Source organism: Schistocerca gregaria, chromosome 9 (genome assembly GCF_023897955.1).
Source record: "Schistocerca gregaria isolate iqSchGreg1 chromosome 9, iqSchGreg1.2, whole genome shotgun sequence".
Taxonomy (NCBI): domain Eukaryota; kingdom Metazoa; phylum Arthropoda; class Insecta; order Orthoptera; family Acrididae; genus Schistocerca; species Schistocerca gregaria.
Window position 1 is genome coordinate 144,999,359 of NC_064928.1, and position 14,354 is coordinate 145,013,712.

At 39.3% G+C, this 14,354-nt stretch overlaps 1 protein-coding gene across 1 annotated transcript in view; it reads right to left on the reverse strand.

Annotated features, from left to right (window-relative positions):
* The window catches only part of LOC126291867 (general odorant-binding protein 72-like), a 63,757-nt gene that overhangs the window by 5,090 nt on the left and 44,313 nt on the right, over nt 1–14,354 (reverse strand). The window contains exons 5-6 of the mRNA XM_049985588.1: nt 11,864–11,978; nt 2,775–2,839 (exon numbers count right to left, since the gene is read on the reverse strand). Of these exons, the coding sequence (XP_049841545.1) occupies nt 2,775–2,839; nt 11,864–11,978 (180 nt within the window). The remainder of the gene's footprint in view (nt 1–2,774; nt 2,840–11,863; nt 11,979–14,354) is intronic.

Sequence of the window (14,354 nt, forward strand, 5' to 3'; positions counted from 1 at the left end):
AAATACAATTACAAGTTATAACATGTAACTCAAAAGTATATGAAAATAATGTCAAATGTATTCGAATAAAAATATACAATCATCTTCTAGCAAACAACATATTAGTCAACTGTTCAATAAAGAAGAAACAAAATAAAGAAACAGCTATTAAGTCATTGTATCTATTCTATTAATGAATTTCTAGAAACAAAATTGTAATCTTCAAAAAATGTCAAACTTCTCTCAATATCTGTTGTGTGTTCTTTCTAATCATATAGCTACAATATTTTATGTGACATGTATCTTTGTGAAGCTGAAATATTACAGGTAAAATTTTCCTGTACAGTTACATTTATCATTACAGTCAGTTAACCACCACAGCTTTGCACATGTAAGTCTAAGTATCTACAGCTGGATATCTTGCCTGTTGTGGCAGTAATTTTGTTTACAGGCAACTGTGTAGAGCTATGATCAAAATTCAGAGAATAACATTAAATAACTGAATATCACCACTTTCATGTAACTTAAATGGTTTGGGCAGCACATGCCAGGGAAGTTCTCCAGAGGCAATCTTATCTGTTTCATATTTAATTGGTGTTTGGAGTGACATCTCATGGCAATGATGGGAGGTGTGAGCTGCTGCACTGCCTGGTCTGTCCAATTACAGTGTCAGAAGGGCACAATTCGCACAACCACAATAAAGTTTGGCGCAAGCTGAGCCATTTTCCCACTGCCCAACTCCACTGTCAGTCCAGTGTGAGCTACATTATCTGTGTGACCTTTTCTCACACTAACTCTATACCAAAAGCTGTGATCTTATCAGCTTAATATCTGATACGTACTGCATTGAAAGCCATTTAGGAAGCCAGCAGTAGCTCTCACCATCCAGTCAGTAGTGGTAGCTTGCGGCGGGCTGGCACTACGGTCGGGTGTCTTATGTGTATCTCCTGTGCTGACACACCTCCCTTGTGAATCAGACTCTCTATTAGTGGATACTGTATCAAAATCTCTATAGTAGTGCCTCAGATTATCCCAAAATACGAACAGGAACTGTGGCTTTAATTTATACAGGATGTCCCACAAAGGTGTTTACACTGTTTGAATCTTAATAACTGAGAAGGTATTAATGATAACCTAATAAAATTATACTTATATGGTGCTCTCTTGACTAGAGTGTGAAGCCATTCATTTGTTTTTGGCTGCCAATAACTACACATAAATAACAAAATGGCTGGAAACTTGTCCTTCAAGAAAAGAAAATAGATTTTAAAGTGTTGCTGGAAAAGTGAAAACATGAAAGAAGTGTAGAGATGATGTTGAGAAGATTTTGATATTACATCACTGTTACATGTAACAACAACAAAATTACATGGCAAATTTGTGAGGGTAGGAATTGTTTGTGATTTAAAGAAGGGATGTTGTAGTAGGATGAAATCAATAGTGGATGAAAGAGATGTGGATGTAGTGGTACAAGCTTTCACAAGATCCCCAAAGGAGTCCACACATCAAGCTGCATGTGAAGCAGGTGTATGCAAATTGAGTTTTAAATCCAGCAAAGTGAAAACCCTACATTGCCAGGTTGCTTCATACGATGAATGAGAAGGACACAGATAGGCACCTCAAATTTCATGAATGTATTTGCAATAATGAACAGTTGACTGATGTTATTGTTTGGTCTGATGAAGTGACATTTAAATTTAGTGGAACCATCATCACTATAATTGTGTGCAAGAGACAAGCCCCACATTACAAAAGAATGAGCTGATAATCTGGGGTATGGTATGTCTGTCAGGGGACTTGTAAGATGCCACCCCCTTTTTCTAAAAAAAAAAAAAAATAACAATGACAGGGATAAAGTATGTTACCATGTTGCAGGAATGAACTGTACCAGCTGTTCACCGAGCTGAAGACTGTTTCTCCAACAAGACGGTGTGGTAATTCCTCAATGAAATATCTGTTGAGAGGGGAAAGGTCAAAAAGGAAGTGTTGAGTTTCCACCCAGATTTCCCAGTCAAACACTGCCGGACTTATTCTTGTGTGGTACTCTATGCCACAAAGCCACATATACTGGATGACTTGAGAGAGGTGACTGTGACTGCCTGTGAATCCATTCCAATGTCAACCACAACACTTGTGTGTTGATCTGTTCTGCAATGTTACATACACAGTATAGGGGGTGATGTATTGATTAGACATTGTAAGGAGACAAACATTCTGCAATGAGGCAACATTATTTATGATACATGTAAGACTTACATCACAAAACAGATTAGATGATCTTGATCTTACTTTTCTGTTCAGTTGACAAGTTACTGATTGAAGGGGTCCATGAAAGAAAATGCTAACCCTCAACTTAGTGAGGGTCACTTGATGTGTTGCATTTTCGAGTGGACCACAGACTGATACAGTATAGTTCCCTACGAATTGCTAAAAAGCATTGTCTACTACATAAATTGTTGTTAATTATTGTATTTATGTTCTTGTCTCTGAATTCAACCAAACATTTAACACACAATGTCTCAAAATATGGTCCTGTGGGTTAGCACTTCCACCCACTGACCCATTCAATCAGTAACTTGTCAAGTGAACAGGAAAGTTAAATCATCTAATCTATTTTGTGACATAAAGGTTAAATGTCTCATAAAAAAATTAAATCATGGTCTCTGTGTTTCCTTGTGGCAGGATATTTGTCTTCTTACATTGTCTAAAAGTGCTGCCCGGCTTCTCACGGTTAAAATCTGAAACTCTTTCACTAATGTATTTTCAGACTTTTATAATGAACCTCAATCACTCACCTCTTTGTCAGCTTCATAACTGCATTTAGTCAATTGATATGCCATTTCACAATCATCTTCTCCAACTGTAACAAAAACAGTCATTTGCAATAATTATGTAATGTACATATCCTTGATGCCAAAACCATATCAGGCTTAAGCAAGGGAATAATAAGACCACAAAGAAATAATAACAATATTTTAGGAATATTAAGCAAAATTCCAAACTAAATAATGAACCAAGAGGATTTTGTATTTTTTCCAAATTAGCCTCTTTTCTACTAATTTTAGTATTTTAAATTTAGCCAAATAGATCACAACAGTTTAACAATAGTTGATAATTAAAAAGATTCTAAGAAATGCTTTGCTTTATCAATCCACTAGCTGATAAACCTGACATTGCCCAGGCATTCATTTTACCAGTTTTTATTAGAAATGAAAACAAAAAAATTAACTGTGTTTGTAGTGTAATATAAAAATGTTCATTTTCTTGTATTCATGAAAACACTTGTGAAATTATGATACAGTCATATAAAGAAATATGCATGATGTACAAACATATATACAAATGTATATGTATGTGCAGTACCAAAATTAAGAAATATAGTGTGCAAAATGGTAATTCTCTCTAATGTCGACTTAACTCAGAACTTGATTATAAACAATATTTATAGCTACATGTCCAGGAGCTATGAGGAATACATTCTTGGATGAGCTCGCTCTTGAGCAAGCAAAATAAAGTTGCCAGTGAGAAACACATGGAGATATCAAATCAGCTCTGTGGTATTTAATACATTTTACCTGAGACTTGTTAATTATAATGACAAATGCAAGTCTCACTGGAAACTGCTGTCTCTTGAAATGAAAGGTGAGACCTGTCAGAGTAAGAAGTATCTTTTGAACTATGTGTCGTACAATGATATATTTGTGTAGGTACATTCAGCAACATATGTGGATACTGTCTGTGAAATATGTTATGAAAAGAGTTAAAAGCAAAGAAGTAATAAAGTTATGCATCATACACAATGTGACAGTTTTTGAACAAACTCAGTGACATGATAATGAAATGAATGCACAGCATTGTTGGTTCAGAGGTCCCATCCAGGGAGGTTTCGATGCCAGGTTGCAAGTTTTACTTCAGTCAATACCACATTGGGCAATTGGAGCGTCAATGATGATGATGAAAGGATGATGAGGATAACACAAGACGCTGAGCACAACCAGAGACATCTCCAATCCACCATGGCATCAAACCTGGGCCTGCTGCCTGGTAGGCAAACACATTACCACTCAGCTAAGCAGGTGGACACTCAGTGACATATCTCCTAATCTATGTGTCATATAGTGGCATAAAATTCATACAAACATTTTTCAACAATGTAAAATCCAGGATGAATTGTAACAATATCATGAAAAGGATAGTTGCTACTCATCATATAGAGGAAGTGCTGACTCACAGATAGACACAACAAAAAGACTGTCAGAAAATGAGCATTTGGCCAACAAGGCCATTGTCAGAGATAGAATATACACATGATCACAGTCTCTGGCTGCTGAGGCCACAGCAGCTCAAGACTATGGTCATCTGTGTGTGAGTCGTGTTTGCACCAGTGTGTGTGTGTGTGTGTGTGTGTGTGTGTGTGTGTGTGTGTGTGTGTGTGTGTTATATCTCTGACAAAGGCCTTGTTGGCCAAAAGCTCTTTTTCTGACAGTCTTTTTGTTGTGCCTATCTGAAACTCAGCATCTCTCCTATATGGTAAGTAGCAACTATTCTTTTTCATAATACATATTGCTGCTTGGAATGTTCCACGTCACTGAAGGTTATCCCTCATGAGTGGATCTGTGGAAAATGATGAATGAATAAAAGAAAATGCACTGCTTTTTATTAAGTATGAATCATGTGGATAATCAATGCTACACAATGGCAGAGCCATTCACAGAGTTTTTTTTTTTTTTTTTCTTTTTGCTCTTTGTGTAAGAGGAAAGAACTGCAATGCAGCTACCAAACATGTTTATATTATATACCCATTATAGAAAAGTTTTGTTAGTGATATGGCACGTACTGGTGCTCATCATAAAGTTGCTTGTCAAACAGTAAAAATAGTAATGTGCTGTAAACAGCACTATGTGTTAACTGACATAGGTAACTATTTTCTTTGAAAAATGTCAGCATCATCAAGTAATAATAAAGATTTAGTATAGCTGAGAAAGCAGCAGCTTTCAATGTATGTTACTTGGTGAATAGCAAGAATAGCATTACGCAGAACTGTGACAGTTTACTGTTAATACAGTTCAGATTAAGATTCTCTGATTTGATTGTGTTTTTCTAATGTTTACCATCACTTATTCCATATCCTTGAAGATTTGGCATCTTGATGGGATCACCGGAATATGATGAACAAATGAATGAATGAACGTTATACCTCCAGTTAGCATTGCATTGAAAATGGAGCAGTAATAGTACTGTGAAACCAATATGCCAAATAAATATACACTGACTAAAAAAAAGAAGCACCCAGAAAGGTATTCTCCTTCCTGACAGGACCTTCAGAATATTTTGAATGAACTAACACTATACTTCCATTTTGTATTGCATTGAAAATGGAGCAGTAATGCTTTGAAACCAATATGAAAAATAAAAATACACTACCTGCCAAAAAAGGTTAAGCATCCAGAAGGGTGGGAAGAAATGAAATAAAACTTCAGGATTTGTGAGGGTATGCAATGTTGTTCCAGTGATTACAAAATTGTGTCAAATTTACAAAGAACTTGTGAGTATGAGCCCACTTATCAATGTGATGTAGCACCTCTCTGGCCCAGGATTGGGAAAGGCATCATAAAGCTGTTGTATCCTCTGATGAAGGAAGCCAGCCCATAACTGTTTTAACTGGACCTTGATGTCCTGGATATTTCCATTCAGATGGGGTTGATGTCTGAGTTGACTCCACACATCCTCTATTGGACACAGATCTCAGGATCCTGCTAGTCATGAGAGTATCCCAGCATCATGCAGACAGGTTGTAGAGACATGTGTCATACATGTCCTTCCGAAAAATGGCACCACAATACTGTCACATGAGAAATAACACTTTGGTACACAGGTTGTCTATGATGACCCATCAATCAGTACCAGCAGTGGATCTAAAGTTGTACCCAATGATTCCCCACGCCATGACAAAAGAATAGCAGAGCCGCGCCTCCCCAAAACATTAGAAGAGTAGGACTTCTTCACAGGGAGCTGCCATGTGCATTGACAGTGGTCATTGGGGATAGTGCAGAACCATGATTCATCTCTGAATTCAATGTAATAAATTCATCAGCAGTCCACACTTCCTGATCATGGCACCACTCCGAACACTGCCAACTGAGCGAGGTGGCGCAGTGGTTAGCGCACTGGACTTACTTTCAGGAGGATAGTTCAGATGTGCATCCAGCCATCCTGACTTAGGTTCTCCATGATTTCTCTAAATTGCTTTGGGAAAATGTTGGGATGGTTCCTTTGAAATGGCATGAAGGAATTCCTCCCCCATCCTTCTCCAGTTTGATGGGACTGATGACCTTGCTGTTTGGTCCCCTCCCCCAAATCAGCCAACCAAACACAGTCATCTCACAGAGCAATAATTCTGTCATCTGCCTGTCTATAGTCCGCAAGTGATGGTTGCAGGGTGTCTATTACTTATTCTTGAATGGCAGATGCAGATGTGAAGGCATTATGATGGGTATAGTGGATAATACAGTGATCCTCCCTTGTGATAGTCACATGTGGTCAATTGGAAGCTGGATGATTAATATCCCTGCAGTGAAATCTCCTTGCAGTCCACTACTGGCCCACTGTCAGATCTGAATGCCCAAAAAATCTTGGCATTGGATGATTTGAGTGGCTGGCTGACATCTTTCAAACTCTGTCAGGTGATGATAATGCTTTCTCACGCAGGTATGCAGCATCTGCAAGTCTTTCACAGTGACCACTCAATACCTGACACTATTCACACTCCTTATACACCCTACCAGCCTGCATCTCGTGTCTGCATGTCATGTGTCCTTCAAGAATGACACAAGGATCAGTTTTTCTGGTAACTCATCAAGCCAAGTTACAGTGTTCTGAGCCGAAAAGCATGTAACATGAATTATTTGTGGTGTGAACTCAAGAAAATACTGCAGATGCTTGTTCAAGAAACTGCTGTAACTAACTACTGCTTCCCAATATATTTATTCTGTAATGAAATTGGTCATTAATAATATATCTCTTTTGAAGCCCACAGACCAATTCATGGAATTAATACTAGATGTAAAAATAATCTTCACAAAGACTTAAAGTCACTTACTTTGGTCTAGAAAGATGTACATTATTCAGGAACACACACTTTCAGTAACATACCGGGAGCCATAATTTAACTCGCTATAAAGTTCAGTTTAATGGGAACCTAAAGGATTTATTGGTTGCCAGCTCCTTCTGCTTTATTAAGAAATTTGCTAATAGAGGATACTGATTTACATGTAAAGGAGAGTCAAATGAAAACCTTAAATTTTAATTTTTTTGATTGAACAAAAGTGGAGCGCAAATGCATCATTTTTTGACATAGTCTCCTGTCATTTAGCACACTTTGTCTAGCATGTAGGAAGTGCATGGATTCCCCTGGAGTAAAAAGAATTCTTTTTGTCATGTGCACAGCTGCTTCTGCACTGTCTGCTGCACCCCTTCATCAGAATGAAGTTTCTTTTTCCCCATCAGCTCTTTGAGTGACCCAAACATATGGTAATCACTAGGTGTGAGGTCTGGTGAGTATAGCAGATGTGAGAGAACATCAAAGTGCAGGTCATCAATGGCTGCAAGTGTTGTGTGGGCTGTATGAGGTCAAGCGTTGTCATGTAGCAAAATGATGCCTGCAGTCAGAAGTCCAAGTTGCTTTGATGTTATTGGAGACTGAAGCTGATTTTCTTAACACCTGGAATGTGACACACTCATGATGGTGTTTCCCCTAGTTGTATAGTGTTTTAAGGCAATGCCTAATTCATCCAAAAGAAAGTCAGGAAACCCTTCCCTGCAGATTGCTGCATCCAGATCTTCTAGGGTTTTGATGACGATGAATGGTACCATTCCTTGCTTGCTCTTTTTGTTTTGGGTTGGTGGCAACATACCCAGGTTTCATCTCCTGCAATAGTTCTCATGAAGAAGGACCAAAAACAAAAAAAATCTTCACACACATCAACATGTTGCTCATTTAGTTCTGGAGTGAGCTGCCATGCCACGCGTCTTGCAGACACTATGACACTATGAATGATGTGATGTGCTGAGCCATCACTAATGTTCAGATTTGCAGCTATTTCATCCACCATCATGTGGCAGTGTTCCATCACAATGGCTTCAACTGCTGCCGTAGACTCTGATGTAAATCCACTCACATACTTGCTGCAGTAACAGACATGCATCACCATACTGGACCTCCCTTTGCCGATGGATTTCAGTATGTTTCATACCTTCACCATCTCATAAAATGTATGACAGAACTCTGTGCTTCCTTGGTGTATGTAGCAAGTGGGGCATCCATTTTGAACTGGTATCATGGCCATGTTTTGCTTGTCCATAGTATGCTGCCACCTGAAGCATATTCATTACATCACTGGCAACAGTCTGACAGCTTTCAGAACATTGTCGCAGAATGTTAATTTTTAGTTACACTTTTGAGGTTTTCATTTGATTCCCCTTTTTATATTATTAATAATATTAAATGATGTAACCCTGCCCGGCTAACCGCGTGGTCTAATGTGCTGCTTCCCAAGCGGGAAGACATGCTGGTCCCCGGCACGAATCCACCCAGTGGATTTGTGTCAAGGTCCAGTGTGCAGGCCAGCCTTTGGATGGTTTTTAAGGTGATTTTCCAACTGCCTTGGTGAATGCCAGCTGGTTCCCCTTATTCTGCCTCAGTTACACTATGTCGGAAATAGCTGCGCAAACACTGTCTTTACATACTACATACACCGTAATTACTCTACCACACAAACATTTGGGGTTACACTCATCTGGTATGAGACAATCTGGGCGGGGGAGGGGGGGGGGGGGTGTCCACTGGGGGCCAAACCACACAATAACCCTGGATTTGGTGTGGGGGCAGCGATGGGGTGGGTGGACTGCTGTGGCCTGTTGTGGCGTTGTGAACCACTATTGGCTACTGCAGGACGAAGCCTCTCCATAGCTTCTAGGCCCCTGGTTCAATACACAATACACAATACAAATAATGTAAGTATTTCATTAAGTATGACTTACGTACATCTTCAGTGCAGCAATGTGACCAATGTGAATAAGTTTTGAACCAGATTTTTCTCTGTGGTCATGCATGGCTACAACAGCCTAAGAATTATTATATGCAGCTCAGTGTACTGAACATCTACATTTTGTGACAAATTTGTTACTGCATTTTAAACAAAAATACATTAAAGATTTTTTGACTTCTTCCACATACACATGAACTGTGGTTCTGGGATCTGTTGAAGGTACATTAGCATACCTTATCTTTTTTCTTTGTAAATATGTATTGTGTATTTATGTTTTAGGATGTGTTCAACATCCTAGAACATCATTCATTGTGGGTCCACATAATGAAAAGTACATCTAATTCAATCAGTAATTGAGAAGGGAGTGTTACAGGGTTGTATCCTATCCTTGATGTTATTCAGTCTATACACTGAGCAAGCTGTGAAGGAAATCAAGGAGAAGCTTCAAAGGGAGAAGAAATCAATACATTGAAGTTTCCCAATGACATAGTAATTTTATGAGACAGCAAGATCAGTTTAACAGAATCAGTAGTCTCTTTAAAAAGAGGCTATAAGAGGAAAAATCAACAAAAGCAAAACAAGGATGGTGGAATGTAGTCAAATTAAATCACATAATGCTGAGGGAATTAGATTAGAAAATAATACATTAAAAATAATAGATTAGTTTTGTCATCTGGGCAGCAAAATAAGTGATGGTGGCAAAAGTAGAGAGGACATACACTGAGCTGACAAAATCCACAGACAACTCCTAATACTGTGTTGCACTTCCTTCTGCCCATTGTAGTGCAGCAGCTCGACATGGCATGAACTCAACAAGCCGTTGTAAGTCCCCTTATTAAATATTGAGCCATGCAGCCTCTATAGCTCTCTGTAACTGTGAAAGTGTTTCTGGTACAGGATTTTATGCACAAACTGACTTGTAGAGGCAGACCAAGGCGTGACTACAGTAAGCAGGTTGAAATGGTTGTAGGTTGCAGTAATTACGCAGAGATGAAGAGGCTTGCATAGAATAGACTGTGTCAAACCAGTCTTTTGGACTGTAGATCACAACAGTAACTTAGCTTGATATGAGTAAATATTAAATCTACATTATTTTCATTTTGGTGTTCAAAAAACCAATATTTACATAGGTTACAACTGGTTCTGGTTCATTGATGATATCTTCATGATCTGGACCCAGGCCCAAGACAACCTATCTCCATTTCTTCACAGCCTCAACACCTTCTCTCCCAACTGCTTCTCCGGTCCTCCTCAAGCCAGTGTACCACTATCCTACATAGCTGTCTTCCCTTTCACACCAAAAAATCCCTCCCCTACAGCCTGGTCAAACAGGGACTGAGTAGCTATAGTGCCAAGAACTCCCTTGCTCGGTATGCTGAAGGTCTCACCAAGGACTTCACAGACAGGCGTTATCCCCCAGATCTAGTCCACAACCCGATCTCCTGTGCTGTTGCTCCTCATTCTCTCAATCCTCTCACCACTCCCAAGAACCAGACACAAAGGAATGCCCCCTTTGTCACCCAGCACCACTCCAGACAGAAACAACTGAACCATACCCTTCACCTGAGCTTTGATTACTATCATTCTGCTCTGGAATGAGGGACATCCTACCTGAGATCCTTCCCACCCCACCTTAAGTGGTGTTCTATCACCCACCCGACCTCCGCTACATCCTAGTCCATCTTTATGCCACTCCCATTCCCAGGATCATATTCCTGTACAAGACCTGATCCATCCACCCAAGACTTCCTGCTCCAGTCCTGTCACAGGCTTATCAGAGGCCAGGCTACCTTTGAAAGCAGCCATGTCATCTACCAGCTCTGCTGCAGCATTGCATAGCTTCTTATTTTGGTATGACTACCAAGTGGCTGTCCACCAGGATGAAAGGCTACTGCCAAACAGTGACCAAGACCAAAGTAGATCACCCTGTGGCACAACATGCAGCTGAACAGAACATGCTTGATTTCACCACCCAAGCCATCTGGATCCTTCCCTCCAGCACCAGCTTTTCTGAGCTGCACTGGTGAGAGTTATCCTTACATTCCCTACTGTCATGACTATCATGCTCTCAACCTATGGTAACTTACTGTCCCTACACCCTCCAACCAGCAGTTTCCACCCCCTCTGTTCTAGCACCTCCTCCCCATTCTCATCTCACCATCCTCTGCCAATGCATCCACCCATTCTTCCCCAGTCCCCTTTTTTTACTCCATTTTCCCCACCTACCTGCCCCACAACCTCCGAGAACTGCACCTGTTGGCAGTCTAGTTCCTTGTACGCTCTGCAAGACAGCACTCCTCTCTCCCTCCACCCATTTACTGCTATCTCACCCCCCCCCCATCCCACCACCTCTAGATTACTGCTTCCATTTGTGGTGTTGATCCACGGATCGATATGCCAGAACATCATATGTGTATTATGTCTTCGAGTTGATATTTGTTTCGTATACTTCCGGGACCTCAGTTCCTGCCTAGTCTTTGACCTGTACTTTTGTCGTGTAATAAAAGTATTGATGATTAGAAGAGAGAACCGTGGTCATTACCTTACCACCTTGATATCTCCTTCACATTATATGTAGCAGTTGCATTCTGTCTTAGTGGCTGGAGTTGGTAGTCATGTGTGCGTGAAGTGTGCTTGATTGTGTGCATGAATAGTACATATTTCCCTTTCTTTTTCTGATGAAGGCTGTGACCAAAGTTTATGTGTAAGTGTCCTTTAATTGCTTCTGTTTGCAACTTAACATACCATCTTTATGATAAGTAGCACTATCTTTTCCTACATTGTTGACAGAGTTTCCATTGTTTAATATATAGAGTACAAAGAAGAGGGAGCAGTACCTGCTTGGTCACTGCAAGCATCCAGCATAGCTATGAATCTGTCCTTGAGGTCAGGGGGCAGCATCTTCTCAGCCTGGTTCTTTGCAGCGTTGACGTTGTAACGGCCCTGGCGCAGCTGTAACAGGCATGTGATGTACACTCTGAATTATGTAGCCATACTTACTGTCCTTTCTAATAAATGGCAAGACTTGTCTCTAATTACATTAATTTGAACAGTTCTCAGGTGCATAAACAAAAATATTTCCCATTTTTCAATCACATAAGTATTTTTAATACTGATTATTTTATTTTGCACTTTGTATACTATTTGCATTCCATTTATATATCCAACCAAGTCTATAGCACCATTTTTAAAGTGTTGTATAGTAACATTTGCACTATCCAGCAAGTTTTATTTTCAGTAGGCTTCTAGCAGAACTGAAAAAACAGAGTGATGAACCTGAAGGTTCAAATGCAAGTTGGAAGATATCATTGTGTACTTTCCTTATATTCTGTAGAGGTGTTCCTTGAGTAGTTGGGAACCTTTCTCTGTACTGTGTGATTCATATGATTGCTTTCTGTTTTATTGTGTTTTGTTAATTCTTTATCTCTTTGTTTATAAATTTTTTAATCAGCATTCTGTAGACTCATACCATTATGAAGTAAGTTTGCCTCATGTGATTCCATGGAACCTTATAAATAAATAAAATCTTTGTATAAAAAAAGGTAGGATTTGGAATGGATAGAGTAAGGAAAGAGATTATGAGAGACTGAAAGAGAATCCCATGCGAGATACCTTGCAAAAGGCAAGATTAACACTGCAGGGGCATGTTATAAGAATGGGAGTTGGCCACATACTGAGACAGGTCCACTGAATGAAAATAGGAGGCAATAATCTCAGCAGAACAAAGAAAGTCAGATGAATCAGTGGAGTGAAGGAATGTATCAAGAAGTGGGGAGAAGACTGGGCAGAGTAAAGGGAGAAGTGAGGCAGGACAGGAAAAGAGGGGGTGGAGGGTGGGGGAGGGCTCTATGTTCCAAACAGACATAGCCAAGGGTACAAACTGAAGAAGAAGAAGAAGAAGAAAAGATGATGTATAAATAGAGAAATGGTTACTGAAGATGGCAGAATGTCAATAGGAATTATTGAACCTGGTGGAAAAGTAATGCAAAAGAAATAGCACATAAAAGTAGATGCAGCACTATGAGCCACTTGTTAGATGTGAAAAAATTATAGAATATATGTAGCAATGAAATTGAATTACCACTCTGACTGGAATTTATATATTAAGGGAAAACTATTTATCTGGTTTCAAAAATGAGTGCTATCTATCTCTGAGAAATAAGGAGTTGTTTCAAACTATGGTTGTGTACTGCTAGATATACAGAGGGTGGCACAGATGTTATGCATGGGTTGCAGCACCTTATAATTATTTTTTTTTCTAATTTGCTAGTTTATTTTTATCTTTTCAAGTTTGTGAAATACATTTGGGACATGTACCATGAAGAGACTAAGTTGTAAACAGTGCATGAAACTGATAGAACTTTATTTTCAAAATCAAAGATCTATCATCCTTAGAGAACACAATGTTGGCATGTCAGTGTGTGTAACTGTAGTAACTTCAACTTGAACAAATATGTTTCAAGGAAGATGCAGTACATGAAAGTCACACATCAAGTAAACAGAGTAAGACGTGTGTACACTTTAACTTTGAAAGATCGGCGAGTCACAACAGTAACTGTCCTCATCAGACTACAATTCTCCATTTGGTAGCTTGCTTCTGGCATCATTATTCAGTTCGTGATTACCCATGAATGGGCAGATGACGTTCAGTTCAGACTCCCAAAAACGTTCAACCCCAAGCATCAAACTAGAGACATGGTACTCAGTTTGGAATGAATCGAAGGTCACCGCAAAGTATTTTAATAACGGAGTTGAAATTGTTCCCATACAAAGTGTAGCTGGTGCAGAGAGTGTTGTACCATTGATCCCTACTCTGTTGCATACCTCTGAAATAAAGCAATTTTAGTCAAAGCTTTATTTAGTGTGTTACTCTTATTTTGATGCATACATTACACCCATGAAATGTGTACAGTGACTTCTGAATCACACTGTGTACGGGCACTGGAAAACTGCAAGGTATCTCTCTTCTTTGCAAAATAATGAACAATGTACTATGACAAGCTGCTCTTTGTAAGGCTGTGAATGGCAGTTATTTGAAAGACATAACTTTTCCCATCTAGTATTTCCACATTCTCCAACCATGTACCTCATATCACAGACAGGAGTATATTATATGCATTTCCAAAGAAAAACGTTAAGTGCCATATACACCTATGCACAATGTCTGTGTCATCCCATACATCAGTGACTGAAAATAAGTTCTAATAACACTAAAAACATATAAACGGCACTGAAAAGAAAACTGGACAGAGCTACAATCAACTCATAGAACCTGTTGATGAGAACTGCTCTCTGTTTTTAGGGCAGTTCAATACAATAGTTCAAATG